Source organism: Buteo buteo, chromosome 8 (genome assembly GCF_964188355.1).
Source record: "Buteo buteo chromosome 8, bButBut1.hap1.1, whole genome shotgun sequence".
Taxonomy (NCBI): Eukaryota; Metazoa; Chordata; class Aves; order Accipitriformes; family Accipitridae; genus Buteo; species Buteo buteo.
The window spans coordinates 43,417,979-43,434,588 of NC_134178.1; the positions used below are offsets into that span (position 1 = coordinate 43,417,979).

Here is a 16,610-nt window from a genome sequence, read left to right on the forward strand (position 1 = left end):
TCAAGCATATTGGAATTTCCTCACATGCTTTCTCCACTCCACCTTTGCCCTTATTCCCTTTCCCCATTCGTTCCCTCTGGTCTCCTTTTTCTTTTCTCTGCCACACTTCTTCCCTCCCAGCTGTTTCTTTGGATAAATTATCGTTAGCTTCTATCAATAACCTAAGGTTGTGCCTGGTCCCAAAACCAGAATCAATTGAAATTGCTGGCGGTGACTTGTAAGGGGTAGTCCTTTCCATGATCCAGTAATGAACCATGCCCCTTGGTGTGCAAAGAGAAAGCTGTGTTATTGCATATTCTCCCTTCTAAGTGAGACACTATAAAATGAAGATTGCAGTCTTGCAGAAAGCCTTTGTAGCAGTTTTTTTTTTTCTTGGTTTTTTTTTTGCAGGATTAGCAGAACTAAAGACAGCATCCTGGCCAAATTCCAGTTTAGGGTAATCTCTTCTGCTATTTCAGATAGATGCTGCATTGTTTTTCCATTTCCTAGACCCAGAGGTTAGGTGGTAAATGGCTGTCATGTTCTCTTCAAAGCTAAAACATCACGTATCAGGGCAGAGGCCTCACTAACTCAGAAGGAAGCACTAGCAACCTTCCTCTCTAGGTATGTAATGCCACCCTGGTGTTCCTCACACCTCCCTCTGAGGTTCTTGGTAGGAGGCCTGCCCGAGACAGGCAAGCTGGGCAAGCGCCAGCCTTTTCTGCTTTCACTGTCATTCAATGTGGCACTCCCCACTGCTGCAAAAGCCCACTTTTCAGTACTGGGTGATGAAAGCAGCTGAGACCCTCCACGTTTAATAATAATAAAACCAACAATAATACTGAGAACTTTGTACCAAAAAGAAGACAATACCAGCATCATTTAACCACTTGAGGGGAGCAGAATGTGGAAAAAGAAGGAGCGGCCTCTGGTCTCTCACTGAGTCAAGCCATGGCAGGACCAGAGCTGGCCATAGCCTGTGGCATGCCACTGGTGTGACTCCTACCACCTCCTTTGCTCTACACAACTCAAACTCCAATATCTGAGCAATTCAGCCTTCATTCATATACAAACACCAGAATGTAAAGAGAAAAGCAAAAGGTGTGCTTTTAAGCTGCTTACATCACCACCAGGTCACCAAACCAGATGCGGGATAAAGGAAGCCAAGCTGAGGGTACAAAATCTCATTTCACACGTGAACGTCCATGCTCCCTTTTAGCCCTGAGTACTACTTTGGCGTAGGGCACGGAGTGGATGGCACTGCCCAGGGTGCGTGTGGAGCTCTTCCCAATATTTCAGACAACTGTGCTGCTGGTAGCTCGCAAAAGCACTCAGCCGAAACCACTGACACATGTCAGATCTCCCAAGCAGCGTTACTGGCCCAGCCAAGTGAGTTCGAAGAGCCATCTGGCCGGGGACACGACCACTTGCTCCCCGGACCAAGATAATTGGACATTGTTCGGTCACTGAATTGCCACTCTGTTGGGCTGCAGGCTTGTCTCGTAGGGAGAAGCTAATTAACATGCAAACTGCAAGGGAAGGAGTGGGTCAGAGATGGCACTCACCCCTTCTTCTTCCCCATAATAAACAGGAGGTTTATGTGAAACCACAATGCCCCGACGCAGGGAGGGGAGAATGGGTGGGGAAGAGAAAAGCCCCTTGAACACTTCCCACTCAAACCCTAATACGGGAGCCCTCATCAGACATGGGAGAGGATTTTCCTGCCATACCCAGGTTTTTGTTTGCAGTCAGCTCCCTGTGAACTTGTGAGCAGCCACCCGAAGCCACCCAGAGGTCTCAGCAGAGCTCAGTGCCATGCTTGCTGCCTTCTCTCCCTTGTCCCACATCGGCCAAGGTCTCGCTTTTCACCACCACAGCCCAACCAAAGACCTGAAAGCACTGCAGAGACAGGACTGCACTGTACATCCCAACCTCCATGCTGCTGTCACCCTGTGGTAAAGCAAGTAGCATTTTGCTCTCAGGCTCATTTCAAGGAGGCAGAAGTGGGGAAAGGGATAGAAATAATGCACTTATTTTTGCAAGCTAAAATATCTTTCCTTAAGCACAAGAATTGATGTCAGGTGCACCTGCACTGTCCCCTGAATCACAACTATGCAAAATGTTTTCATATCCTGCAAACATTCTCTGTCAAGAGGCAGGAACACATGTTTCTGAATTTTCCCATTCTCCCAGAGAAAACACACATGTCTCTTTCCCCTTTTTCTACCAACGCTCACTTAAATTTGCTTCATAGGTATATAATGTTGCAAAGAAAAGCCTTGCTGTCACCCTTTGTCCATCTGCTAAATCCTTCCACCATCCTGCAGTGAGTTCAAATCTGTAGTAAGAAATGTATGAAAAATCCAAAATAGGGAACCATTATTAGGGCAAGGATAAGCCTCCAAAGCCCTTAGGATCCAGAGCTGCAGTTCATGTCTGTCTTTAATGCTCAAGAGCTAACATCAATAATTTAACGAGCGCCTTACATCCTGAAATATTTTACAAACTGCAAAAACAAGACTCACTCCACCCACCTCTGGGCTGGGAGGTGGCAGCTGTTGAGCTGGGCAGAGCAACACTACGTGACAGTTTAGGACACTGAGTAGAAAAACAAATCAAGGCTCCAGCTGAATTTGCTTCTGGAAAGGGAAAGACGCAGCACAGCATGTACATGAGTAAAAAAGTCCCTATCCCCTAGAAACAAAAGGTAAACCAGAGCTTTTTTTAAAGGACTGGGACCCTTGTTTTACCCTGTGCCCAAACGGCAACATTTCCCTGAACGATGCCAAGGCAGCAACTTGACTGAACTGATACTACGCTTGCCATCTTCTGAATCACCCACCCCAATCCTGCAGCAGATTTTTCGGGGCAACTCCCATGCAAGCACTAACCAGACATAAACCTGCTTAGGGTGTAATTGCTGCAAGCACGGCTTAAGGCTGAGCAGCAGCACGCTTATTGAGCTGCCATGTTTAGGAGCCTAAGTAGTATCCAGTTAATCTCCTCAAATCTCATTATTGCAGCAGAGTGGCAGATGGGTATTTTAGCAGGCTAGAAGTGAGGACTAATTAGGACTCCTAGCCCTTCTTTGTATTTATTACATTGGTTCCTTCCCTGCCTCTGAAGAAAGCTCTGCCTGCCGCCTGAGGACAGCGGGTACTGGGTCACCTGCACCTGGCTGACCCAGAGACGGGGCTGCAGGAGATTGTCCCTCCTCATCCAGGTTCTGCCAAGTCTAGAGAGGGACCCCAAACTGAAGCTATTTGGGATCCGGAACTGAATTTCCTGACTCAGACCCTGTTTGAGGCTCTACACAGCAAACCTTGGGCAGCAGTATGTGACTGGCACTCGCGATCGAGCCAGGAAGGAAGAATAATTGACTCAATAGATCAAAACCAGCTCTTCCTATTTACCGCTCCTAAGCCCGCCTTAGGCGCAGACGCTTGATGTATTGACTTTGGCAACACGCGCGTACTGCCATCCTGGCAATAAAGTTATTGAAATGGAGGGGATGGAGGGAAAACAAAAAAAACCAACTAAGTAAGGGGAACTGAAAACACTTGAGAGAAGAGAGAATCCCCCACGCCCCCTCTGTAACCCTGAGCCATCGCCCCAGGCCAAACCCCACGCTCCTTTTAGAGATTCCGGGACATTTGTTTTAACTTTTTTTGCTGCATTCCTCTACCTTGTTGTACTTCTGGTTTCCAGCCGGGACTGGAAGGGAGAGAACAGGATTACAGAAGGAAGTCTGTTGCTCTATTTTTCTGGCTTGATTAGAAGCAGAAGATGCAATAAATCTCACAAGAGAGTTTGTTCTCATTTAGCCTCTCATGTATCTGAAACTACCTCACCAGAGCAAGGGTAAGGAAAAGGCAATACCAAGTGGAGCACACTAGGAAGATAAAAAGAGAAAGAGCAAAATGGTGAAGCTGTTCCCCTCTCTAATTTTGCATAAGGAAAGCAAGCAATTCAGTCCCGCTGACAGCTTATTTATTTCACACAAATTACAGCGCAGACGCAAGGGACCCAGAAGGAGGCTTACCCTGCCTGATCACACCTCTGAACCTCCTGAGGTGTGACTGCCATCACTACCAGCAGCACCATAATGAGAGATGAATAGAAAAACAAGCACTAGTTGCACATGGAGCAAAGGGGTTTCCACATGCTGGTTGGCCCTGTTGTGCTGCCAAGCTGCCTGTCTGCAACAGGACTGACAGTCACATTCACTGCTGAGATGCCAAATACAGAATACAAACAGTATCAAAATATCCCAGCTGAAATATTCAGATCCAGATAAACACCCCTTCCCCCCACCCCCCGTATTTTCTCCCACTGTTCTGGGTTTGCTAAATCAGCATTTTTTGATGAGCCAGTGAATATAGACAGTGAGATCAGACACAGATCTAGCCTGGATTCTCAGCCCTGCATCCCGCATGTAGAGAAAGATTGCAAGCACATCAACACCTTTCAGAAAAAAAAAGCAGTACTAATGCTGCTGTGTTTGGTGAAAACCAGCAGTGGTATCCTTTAAATGAAGTTTGTACTGGAGAATCTGACCTGGTCTCCTGTCTAACGCTCTTTAGGAAACAAGTTACACAACTTAGTTACAGCAGGAATGTCTCCTGGCCCTTTGGATGCTCAATCCCTATTTTAGAGATGCAGGTATATCTCCTCTAACCATTTCACCATGTGATTGTATTTAATGACATTACAAAACCAAACGCACACACGTTCCCAGATGGGAGAAAGCAAAGAAAGGACGTGAGATGTAAAGAGAGCTTTGCATTTGGTTTGAGGTTTAGTTTTTGTTCTTTCTTTAACTGTTCTGTGCTTTACAGAACTAAACAAAGCCTCCTGTTCCAGATGATAAATCTTCAAGCTGCTCCTGGCCCCAGAGAGCACAGGAGATAATAGCATTTCCAAAGGCATTTAGTTAGCTGAGCCTTGAGTGTAGAAGAGGGCAGAGAGAGGAGCTGGAGATAAATGGCTATGAACCCAGCTCAGCTGCTCAGGGCATATTTCTGAGAGCAGCAGCCACAGCTGAGAATCCTGCATGGGGATGCACGTTTCCCCTCCCCTTGCCCGGTGTCTGTGCTGGAGAAGGGCATGTAACAGAGCCACCAAAAAAGAAACAGGTCCAGTCACAAGCCCCCAGCTGGGTGCACAGTGCCTTTGGGAGGGGCTGTACAACCACCCCCTGAGAAAGGTGTGCTGCTTCACAACATTATTTGTAGGCTTTCTATTAAGCCAAAGCTCTGCATAGCTTTCGTAAGATGCAGCATATCAGCATATTATGTAAAGCATACATTAATTCATTTGAGCTGGCCAGCAGCAAGACTGCAGAAACAGCTAAAGAATGGGGGCCCTTTATGAAAAGACAATTCATTTTCAGCATTAACCAGGGCAGAAAGGATCCTTTACATTGTCCCAATTGCATGTTAGTTATTGATTGAAATTGCCAGCCTAGGCTGGGAGACCAAGGCCGATTTCTGATAGAAACCATATAAATTACTAGGAACACCAGAAGAATTAGGAAGAAAGTTGCCAGCAGGTTGAGGGAGGTGATTCTTCCCCTCTGCTGAGCACTGGTGAGCTTACACCTGGAGTCCTGTATCCAGCTCTGGGCTCCCCAGTGCAAGATAGACTTACTGGAGCTAGCCCAGCTCAGGGCCACAAAGATGGTTAAGGGACTGGAGCATCTCCCATTTGAGAAGAGGCTGAGATTGTTCAGCCTGGGTAAGAGAAGGATCAGGAGAGATCTTACCGTTTTGAATGAATACCTGATGGGAGGGAATGAAGAAAAGGGAGCTAGGCTTTTCTCAGTGGTGCCTCCTGACAGTACAAGAGGCACAAATTAAAAACTGTGACATTCCCTCTGAACACAATACTTTTTTACTGTGATGGTAGTCAAAGGCTGGATCAGGTTGCTCACAGAGGCTGTGGAGTCTCCATCTGTGGCGATATTCAAAACTCAGCTGGACACAGTCCTAGGCAACTGGCTCAAGCTGACCCTGCTTGAGCAGAGGGTTTTGTCTAGATAATCTCAAGAAGTCCCTGCTCTTCTCAGTAATTCTGTGATTCTGTAACATTTTCTACTGTTGTTAAGGTAACTTTTCCTATATGGACATTAAATGACCGAGTCGAAGCAGCCATCCAGCCAACCCAGCATTGCTTGGAACTGGGGCTGTCACACACAGCATCAGCTGCTGGCACCAGGATGGATGTATGCTGGTTTGAGCCTAGGCCAGGCTGCTGCTCCCAAACAGGAGGACAGCAACTGAGGCAGAGGAACTGAAGGCAAATGCAAAAGGCGCAGGTTTTGCTCTATCCCTTTTGGTGCACTGTTAAGATCAAAAGTGCCTTCACCAGGCTGAAAATGGGGAATCTAATCCAGCTGCAGGGTCGTGTTCAAGGCAGGCGGCTGAGGCAGAAGATGACTGGGAATTCCCTGTCTGCTTACATGGTGTGTGCCGAAAGACTTGCAGCGTTAGGGACTGACCTCCTTGCTCTCACACACAATGATAGCATTGATCTGGCATTTGAGTGAGGGTGAAGTTTAGTATTGGTGTCTATAACTTCATTATATGCAAGGGCCTAAACATCTGACAGCAAGCTAGGTCGTAAGCCCATGGTAAGTACTTTCATATCTGCAATCACACTGGTGCGGAAGACTAGAAAGTCTGCTTGTGGTTTCAGATAAATATAGAAAACAGAGGGTTACATTATTGAATTAAGTATGAAAGTTAATAATACAGTCAGCACAGTTACCTCACATTATTTAATTTAACACTAAATTCAATTTATGTTACACTGTTCTCTGTCTGTGTCCATTGTAAACATGCTGCAGATTTTTTTTTTGTTGACAATGCAAAACACATTCGCTGAAGTTATCAGCAGAGAAGCTGAAGGCTCTGGCATACGAACAAAGGACAGCTGGGGCTTGAGGCTCTGGGAATGTATGGAAAGTAGACACTAGCAGGCAACTAGCAACACTAGTTGCCCTCAAAACAACCAGCAGTGGAGCCAAGTAGCAGCCTTTGCATTGTAATAAGGTATCTGCAGGTTTCCATGTCAAAGCTCTAAGCACGTTTAGCACCCTGTTGGTGGTTCAGGACTGAAGGTAGATGCTGGTAGCAACGCATCCTTTTATCACCCTCCCTTTATATTTCACGCTTAGGAAAACTGCATCCAGTGCAGATCAGAGATCCAGTCCAAGCTGTGATGTGGGCAGTCAATCTGACAGCCATCGCACCCCGGCCCCTTCAGAGCAGGACTGGGTATACCGTTACTGACAGGCTGTTTTCATTTCCCCTATTACCGTTAAAGGAGAAACACTGGAACATAAATCTTTGGCACAACCCTGACTGCCAGCAAATGTTGCTGCTATAGAACTGTGTCATATACGCAAAGCCTGAGTTACAGATGCAAGCTGTCTAGTATTTTGTTTATGTCATGAGCTCTCCAAACTAGAAACAGGCCTACACCAACGTTTTGGATCCGAGCACTGCAGACAATTGGGGATCTCTCAGACTACTTGTTCACCATGTCTACATGAGCCTGTGTTGTACATCCACCCTGTGCATTGCCAGTATTTCATCCACTGCAGTTACTTCCTTGAACCTTTGAGAGCTGTGATACCACAAGCAGTGAAGTCCCTACTCCTTGGTTTCCCGAGTTCAGATGAAATCAGCTGTAACCAACAAAAACAAAACATTTGCTAAATCAAAATACATTTTCTAATCTAGAATCTGCAGGCAAGACATGTGATTCATGCTGTTCGCAGGGCGTGGGGGAGAAGGCAGGATCAAAGTGGGGCTTAGTGCATGCAAACGACACGTGTGCCTCCTGCAGTGCTTGGTAAGGGAAATGTAAAGCAGGAGGCAGCATGGAAGAGCTCTCTGCTAATCACACAGCGCTAGCAATGGAAAGCCAATACAGAACAAGGAGCTGAGCTCGCAACATGAATGTTTAACTGCAGTAACACTGTGCCACAGAGACACAAAAATCCAGCTCCCAGGAACCAGAAACAGATTGAGGAAGTAACACAAGCATCATCCAAAACAAGGAGGAACAGCGGAGTAACAGAAGCAGACAGATGGCTTCTGCTCCCGTTGTTCCCAGTGTCTTTTTGCTCTCACTTTGTTGCCATAGAGGCTGATATCTGGGACTCATAATGTGATGCTCCGCTTGTGAGAACGGGTGGAGAAAAAGCAACCTTTCCATTATTAATAATTTCCCCCACACTATCCATTTTGGCAGCAGAGTTTCTCGGTCCCCTGTCTGCTGGACTTGCCTTGGCAGACACTGAAAGGCCAAGGAGCTGTTTTCCCCACAACCCCAACCCAGCTCCTCAACTGCCAATTCATGTACTTAGCCCTCAGGGCCCCTCTGCCACGGCTCCCCTCCACTGTACTATAATACAGTCCCCCTTCTTTTGCCCCCAAACTTCACAGCCCGACTACCCTTTTTGTTCCCATTACAAAGATGAGGGGATGCAGCCTTAAGTATCCACACAGGCTGCATGACTACAGCCAGGGACGGAGCCCACAGAGTGTGGGTCATGGGGCTTCTTAGTATATCAGCAGTGTGAAAATGTAGAGCAGACTGCAGCAGCACGCCTGACCAAAAAAAAAAGAGGACTAATGCATTTCAAGCCAGCCCAAGAGGCTGTTCTTGTTCCATTCTCCTCCTAGCCCCTGCTGCTTCCTTCTTTGCAGGGAGACAAGTGTTTGCATAGCCTCAGAGTGAGGTAGGTCAGGGAAGAGATCTGGATTGAAAGCAACATGGCTACAGAAAGAGAGGAAGGTTTCTTTTCAGCTCGATCAGTTCTTGAGACAGAAATCCCCCGTGCCACAGTTTCTAATTTTGAGAGCAGGATCATTCTTCCGCAGCAGATTAAATGAGCGTGTGGCATTTTCATTTTTCCAAGGGGACTTTAAAAAAAAACGGCCTCATCTTTTTCCTCCACCTTGCCATTAATGATCCTTCAGCAGTTTTCCCAGGACTTTCTTCATGCATCGCTAATCAAAAGCATCTACCCAAAGTATGGGCATGCATTCACTACAAAACATCAACACAGGAAAAGCAACTTAAAAAAATATAAGTGGACACAAATGCATCTTTGAGCGGTACACACTTGCATGTGCTATGGACTTGCATGCACCCTTACGTGCATCCCTGCATGCTCTTACCCCACAAACACATGCAGCTGCACGTGCAAGTGTGAGGAAGGAAAGCCACATGACCCAGAAAAGCTGCTTCACATCTGGGTAGCAGGTTTAACGATTGGCTCCAAAGGGAATCTGTTCTCGAAGCAAACCACTTTCTTCCTGAGTGACGGATCTCCTCATCCATCTGAGTATGGACAAGGTAGCTTCACAATGAAACACAGAGCATCAAAATCAGGCAGAAGACAGCATGCTAAGGGGCTGTACCAAAACAGCCAAAGAGTATCCAAGGCCACCGTTCCTTTGTACAAAGTATATTACCGCTGAATTATTGTTACTGTTTTCCCTCAGAAATACTTGCCTATCCTAAAGTCTTGACCTACTGCAGCTCTGAAAAGTGGTTAAGATCCTGCTTGGGGAGCCAGTGCAAGCCGGACCAACCATGTTTTTATGAGACCACTAACACTAAATGAAAACTTTCCTTACTCTTTCATTCAAATACAGTTGTGACAAGGCAGAAGCAGTCATTGCACAGCCACACAGCATAGAAGAATATCTTATGGGCTACCCATATTGTTGTCTCCTTCCCCATATTACTATCCAGGGACTTGTAAGGGTTTCCTCACCCATCTCCCTGTGCTATATTTGCAGACAACAGCTCCCTTTCCCTTCCCAGCCCCAGGGAGTGCTGCTGGCCTGCCCTGCTCTCTGCCATGGCAAGAAGAAACCTCAAGTGGACAACACGAGGGAGTTGGTAAGCTTCAAAGCTCCTCAAATGAAGCAGCCCTATTTCTACAGCAAATAACAAACAAAACCAATAACCAGCATTATACAAAGAGAGCGAAAGTGCTTTGGGTGCTACAGGCTCAGGATGAGAGCCATTGAGGGAGCTGTGGGGAGTGTGGGAGGGGGTTAAGGGGAAAAGCTGAGCTCATTGCATCCCAACCAGACAACATCAGGCAGGAAACAGATGTGCAAAAAACCACAGAGGGGTACAGCAACAACAGAACTAACTCTCCAGCAAATAGGGGAAGCTCGGACACACAGAGCTGACCTGCACCCTGAGAACAAGGCGTCTAATCTGAGATTTGGCTTTTTGCAGCCCTGGTAGCAGCACCTCCTATCCCAACATCTAGACACCATCATGCTAAAAATGAAGGAAATGATTCAACCTTTCTCCCAGTCCTACCTGGCTCTAGGCAAATAAAGCAAAGGTAGGTCTGATTAGTAGCAGTTCCTATGCAAAAGACTGGATTATCTTTTACCAGCACAATCCAATTTTTGTAGATGCTGTGCATATTTCCATTTTAAAAAGTGGAAGTTGTCCCTGATTATGTACCTGATTATATCCCAATCTCAATCTCCCACAGTTAGAAGTACTGAGATATTAAACTCCATTCTGACTTAGTCCTTCTCACTTTAACAGCTTTGACTTTTTCAGCCCCCTCTTACAGCATTTCTGTGATATAACCAGAAGCAAGACTACTCTTTTTGACTGTTTTCTTAAGCAGTTCAGACTGTCCTGCCCCAACTGAGGTTTGTGGACAACCTTGTGTCTTGTCTTCTCTGCTGGCCTATCCGTCACTAGAAAATTATACTGTTGTTATTACAGGAACTGGGGTCTGATGTGCAGCTCCCACTGACTTCAGTAGAGGGACTATGTGCTTTTCTCCTCTGGAAACCAGGCTGGTTATCAAGAGGTCAAAACATGGCTCTAATGTTAATCCTTCAAGGCTAATATCTGTTATCTCCATTGCAACCGTACAACACTTTTAATAAAGTTTGACACAGGAAAATGTTTTAGTAAAGGGCATTAGCACTAACTTCCTCCTGCATGGGTGCCTATCCATTCCCAACGCCTGACACTGCTTTCTAGTGAAGCTCTGACATGCCAAAAGATCACTTGCCTCCGTGTGTGGATTCAGTGCCGGCAGTGACAGAAGAGGAACTATGTGAAATCAGATGACCTTTACTCAGTGGCATTGCCAGCCACCATTCTTTTATGTCTTATGTGAGCTTTTCCTCACATCCACTGCTACTAAAGTAATTGTCTGAGAATTTTAGTGTGAAGGAAGAAAAGCTAATTTTTCCCCAAGTTTCTAGCCCTCTTGCCAAGCGAAAGACTTAAAAACGTAACTCAGATGCACACTGAAGTTTCAGAAAACAGAAAGCAGAAAAAGAACCCAGCACTGATTTTTATTTTATCTCATGATTTTTGTGGCCTGAGTCATGGTTTTAAATGCTTGGGAGCACTGATAGCAGTCTGCCCCCATAAGGAGCTCGACCAGTCTCTGTGTAGAGACTGCCAGCAGGAAAAGGCCAAGTAGGGTCAAATGTGGTAGTGACAGGAACTGACTTGAAATACAGTAAATTCAACACATCTGAGCTTCGAACCAGCCACCAGACAGCAACATCTGTCCATCGCCACTGACCTGGCTGAGATCTGAAGAATCAACTTAGGGCTAAAGGCTTTGTATCACATTTTTAGTCTTCTGAGCTACCCCACTGTACCTGCTAAAGTCTTTCCATCTACACCGCTCTTAAATACTTTGTAGTTCTACCGCAGCTCTTGTTGTATTATCACAAAGCTCTTCATAACAGAGCCTTAGGTACATCTGTCTGGTAAGAGAGACAGTGGGATCTTTTCACCCTTCACTGAAGCCCCGCCATGTCTGAAGCAGACTATAGCAAGTTATTAAAGAGTTAAATGACAGGAGAGGAAATGCTGTTACCTTAAGCAGAATATAATTCTCTCCACTGGAATTTGGCAACGACACAGGGACTAAGGTCCTTGCAGAAAGCACAAGCTGCTCTTCAAAAGCTGCAAGTCTGTAGGGACTCAAGTCGTGCATCTTCTCCACAAAGCACCACGCAAGTAGTGCAGCACCCCCTAACTGTAATGGCCGTGTACTAATCCGGAGTGAAAAAAGCCAAATTGAATTGTCTACACTAACCTGGCCATCTCCTGTGCTACCTTTGCCATCCCCAGCACCAGCAAAACAGTTCTCTGCTTCTCTTTGCCTGTGCAAGTGTGCAGGACCAGTCACACAAGCAGCACTGCAGGATGGCGTAAAGCAGACCTGAGCATGAAAGCACAACCAATCTGACTTGGGTCCTGCCTGTCCTGCAGCCTCCTTTTCCTTTCCAGTTAACCCTTCTGGGTGCATTTGAAAACCTGCTTTCACAAAGGTCCACAACAGAATGTTTTCTGGACAGCAGCCAAAGTGCTCTCCCCCTCCTCATCACTCCCAGATACCCTGAAGTGTCTTACATCTTCATTGCTTCCAAGGAGGGAACAACCACAGCCTGCGTCCCACCAGTTAAACACATAGTACTAGCCAAAGCAGAGAGAAACTTACTGCTTTATGTCTCTACCAAATCCCCTGCTTGCAGGAGCACTGGCTTGTCCGTGGAAACAATTCTTAACAGGACAATTCAACTATCCCCAAATCAACCATCTCTCATACCCTAAATGCTCTTCTGATTTTGTTTCGTAGTTACAGGTTGCAAGTTTGTGATGTCCTGGTGACATCTGAACCTTCATTTCTTCCCAGGATGTCACTTTGGCATACTTGGTCACAGTCCTATTGATCCTGAGAGCCCTACTAGCAAAGAAATGAGTATCTCTAATACTCTCATTTCTTCTCCCCCTGTCCTGACAAACTGAATTGTACCAGTCTAACTTACTTACAACCTTCCCAATAAACCTATAACAATTGAGTCTTTCATTTCTGGATCCCACGGCACTGGGCAATGGGATGTGCTATTCAGCAAATAGCAGTACTGCATAAAGGGAAAGGAACTTCATATTCTCCCCCACTGCTCCTCAGCATGGAGAGATAAGTAGGTTGGAACTGTGAATCGTCCCACAAATGAGACTTGAGACAATGTCCTTCTTTCTTGTGCCCCAAAAAATATTAAAAAAAACCAACTATGGGATTTCTGGTAATAAATTTTGCTGTTCTGGCCTAATTTCAACTGCAGTAACTATGTTTCTCCCTTTAAAATCCCCCTTGCTGCTTCAACTGAATATACTGCCTGTGCCTGCCTTCCCTGCGTTGTTTTTCAGTGCTCCTGTAAACAGCTGTAAATTGTTCCGCCACCGCGGCAGCTCATGGTAGCACTAGATGGAATTTATCTATCTGTACCTCATGCTGGCAAAGTGCTATCAGTTCATTAAGGCTGTTATTTTTGCTATTTCAATTCATTTGCTATTAAGAGCTATATAAGTTAAAAGATACGGTAATTGTTACGGACGACTCACAATGAAATTGAATAGCTGGTTTTCCCCCATACCTGAATAAATTCACATATATAACATTTTATCTTAGCGATATATATACTGCCCTCTTCACTGTGCAATGGAAAGAGCTACTGTTATGTAGTCCATCCCTCCACCAGTGCAGTTCCACACTGTACTTCATCAGCCATGCTCATCATCAAATGAAAGACACGATTGTACAGCCCTCCCTGTACAAAGCTGACATTGCCGCTAGAAGCTTTTTTTTGCTCGGAGTAGCCTGACATTGGTAAAAGTTAGTTAATTCAAACTGGAATATAACGCTAAACCTGGAACATAATGCTCACATCAGGGATGGTAACAGGCATATATTTATTTTTCCTCTTGCTAAACTGTAGGTCTTTCTGTATGCCAAACTCTCAACTGCTTCTCTCATCATCCAAGCCACTTTAAGAAAAATTATTCTGCTCCTTCTCTCATCCAAGACTGACCATTTCAGAACCCCCTGATCTTATTGCAGTTACCTGTCATCTGAGCTACCATATTCTCATCTGATATCTGGGGGCATGGAGGTCAGGGGGAGGAGGAGAGGAGAGAAAGATAACAGGCAAGGTAGTAAAAATATTAGCTCAGCTGCCCCCTTCACCTCACACCCATCCCTACTCTACCCCACCCCCCAGTATCAGTCCTGTCTCCATCCAGCAGCGAAAGGACAACATGGGAACTGTACTGGGGTCCAGGAGAGGCAGATGGGACGTTCCCAGTTCCTCCCTACAGCCCTGCGGCACTCTAGTCTTGTGGACTTTGGGAGGATTTCCAAGTCCGGGAGGAGGCAACACTAAGCACAGTTTTGATTTCCAAACCTAGCTCCCTAAAAGCCTGCTACCCCCTTCCACAGCCAGGCGGATGGGAGAGGGCATCGTAACGTAAGGCTGGCCACCTCTGTCCATGCCCTAGCCCAGTCCTTTCCCCACACACAGCACTGCTCATGCAAGGGTCATGCAGACGCGTCACCAAAGCAATCTTCCGATCGTTCATTCATTGCGAATAACTGGGCAGTGACTCCACTTCCCGGGGATAAAGCAGCTCCAGGTTGTCTAGCCCTCAGCCTTGGGAAGGGTCCGCTTTGCAGTCCTACCAGTAAAAGAAAGGGGGACGCGCGCTCTGCTCCTCCGCAACCAGAGTGAGAATAAAGAGGCATTTACCATCCTGCCCAGAGCTCTCCAGATACTCCGTCAGGTCGCAGCCGAACGCGCTCGCGGCTCCCTTCCTCTTGAGTTTCTGTTTGGCTCCCTTGTTCTTCATGAGGTTAGTCCCAAAAGAGGTTCGCCCCCCTCCTGCCTTGCCCCCCTCCCCCCCGGCCTCACGCTGGGCGACAAAAATCTCGCTCTTCTCCTCAGACCACCGCCCGTGTCCCGCTCCCAGGGAGCAACATCGGGGGTCCCGTACAGCGTCCAGCCAGAGAAGTAAACATTAATCCCCACCAGATGTTGGGCTGCTCCTGTGGCAGAGGAAGGTCAGGGCAAGAGGAGGCTCCCCAGTCGGCAGCAGCAGTGATCATAGCCCGAGCCCGGAAGGGTTCTCATCAGAGGGAAGTGGGTGGTGGAAGGGTGCCCGCATCGGAGCTGGCAAGCTGGGGACAGGCAATGGTGGGGGGGGATGTCCTTCCCTCAGCTTGGTCCCGGGACCCTCCACGGCCACCTTCTGGGTTTCGTCAGCTGCGCTGTCGCCGCTTCCAGCAGAAAGCGTCCCAGTCTGGTCGTCCTTCTCTCGGCTTTCAGAGGAGACTCGAAGTTCAAACGGACTAATGAAAAGGGACCAGGGAAGAGTCTGCACAAGGCTCCTCTTTGGCTCCCCCCCTTCCCCTCCTCCTGCCTTCGGACAGTTAGAGGAATGAGAAACCAGCTTCCTGTCCTGACTCCCGCTCGCTCGCTCTCTCCTTTCCCCCGTTTTACAAATCCTAGGATTATCCAGCTCAAAAAAATGCTGAAAGGAAGTTAGCTGAGGAGGGGGGCGGAGGACGGGTTTTTGGCAGTAAAGTGCATGTGTGTGTGTGTGCGAGAGGCTGAGGGAAGGCGGGGAGAGGAGTTGGGGGACGAGGATGAGGATGGGGGGACGGAATGGGGGGGGGGGGGGGAGGGAAAGCCTGTCCTGACAGTCGACAGATAACGGACTGCCTGAGAGGAAATCACAGCGAGCTGAGCCGCAGCCCGCAGCGCGGTCAGACGCTTCCTGCGCTACCAACGCTCAGCTCTGAAAAGGCCCGAGGAGGGGCCGGCGAGGAGGAGAGAGACCAGGAGCTGCTCCAGTAAATCTCTGCCTCTGTTCATCAAGTCCTTCGTCACAAGGCGCCTTCCTGCCCTCGAACATGACTCTGTCACTTCAGGATTTGCCTTCCTCTACAAAGGCGCAGGCTGGAGCTACCGAAGGGCAAGAAGGGGGGCAGAAAGTTGGGAAACTAAAAAGAGGGGGGAGGAGGGAAACCTTCTGCTCCCTCCTCCCTAGCAAGCAGAAACAGATGCCGTCCGGGCATCTAAGTTCACGTACTTTCAAGTCAGCTTCCAAAAAAGGCTCCCCTTGACCAACGAATGGGTTTAGAGATAAGGAACAGAAATCACCCAGTAGTGGCTAGAAGGGAAATGGGACGGGTCTGCCCTCAGGCCCTGAGCCTGCCTCCCCCCCCAACACCTTTCTAGTCTTAACTTTCAACACACCTATCTCTTCTTGTAAGACCGGTCGCTTGCACTTACTCCACATTTTTTATCCCTGAAATTCAGACCTCATTACAGGGCTGGGTATGCGGTGGGCTGCACGCTTCACCTAGGGAAGCAAACTTAATTCTGCTAAGGCTTCACTGGCCCCTCTTGCGCTGCACCAAGTAAGGGTCTGGGTGAGAAATAAACAAATGAAAAACAGGAAATTGCAGCTTTTCACCAAAAATCAGACCAAAGACAAGCAGAGTAGTTTTGGATTGGAGGAAAACCAGCCAGGAAACAGGGCAAAGGACTCCCTTAACTCACCTCCCTCCTCCACTCTGGGCTCTGCACCCTCACACGGCAGAGAAACCCCATCTCCTCCCACAGACATCTGCAAACTCACCACCTCACCCCTTTATTTTGACAGAGTCGTTTTTCAGAGAAATCAAGCCTCCAACTGTGATCCGACTGCTGCCAAAAGCAATTCAGGTTCTGTCTGTTGGTATGGTGACTTCTTTTTTTTTCTTC

General features: G+C 47.3%; 1 protein-coding gene across 1 annotated transcript in view; it reads right to left on the reverse strand.

Moving 5' to 3' along the window:
* ARHGAP31 (Rho GTPase activating protein 31) overlaps window positions 1-15,404 on the reverse strand; it is a 61,625-nt gene extending 46,221 nt beyond the window's left edge. Inside the window, exon 1 of the mRNA XM_075034370.1 lies at window positions 14,592-15,404. Within this exon, the coding sequence (XP_074890471.1) occupies window positions 14,592-14,691 (100 nt within the window). The 5' untranslated portion in view covers window positions 14,692-15,404. The remainder of the gene's footprint in view (window positions 1-14,591) is intronic.
* Window positions 15,405-16,610: the final 1,206 nt, after the last annotated feature.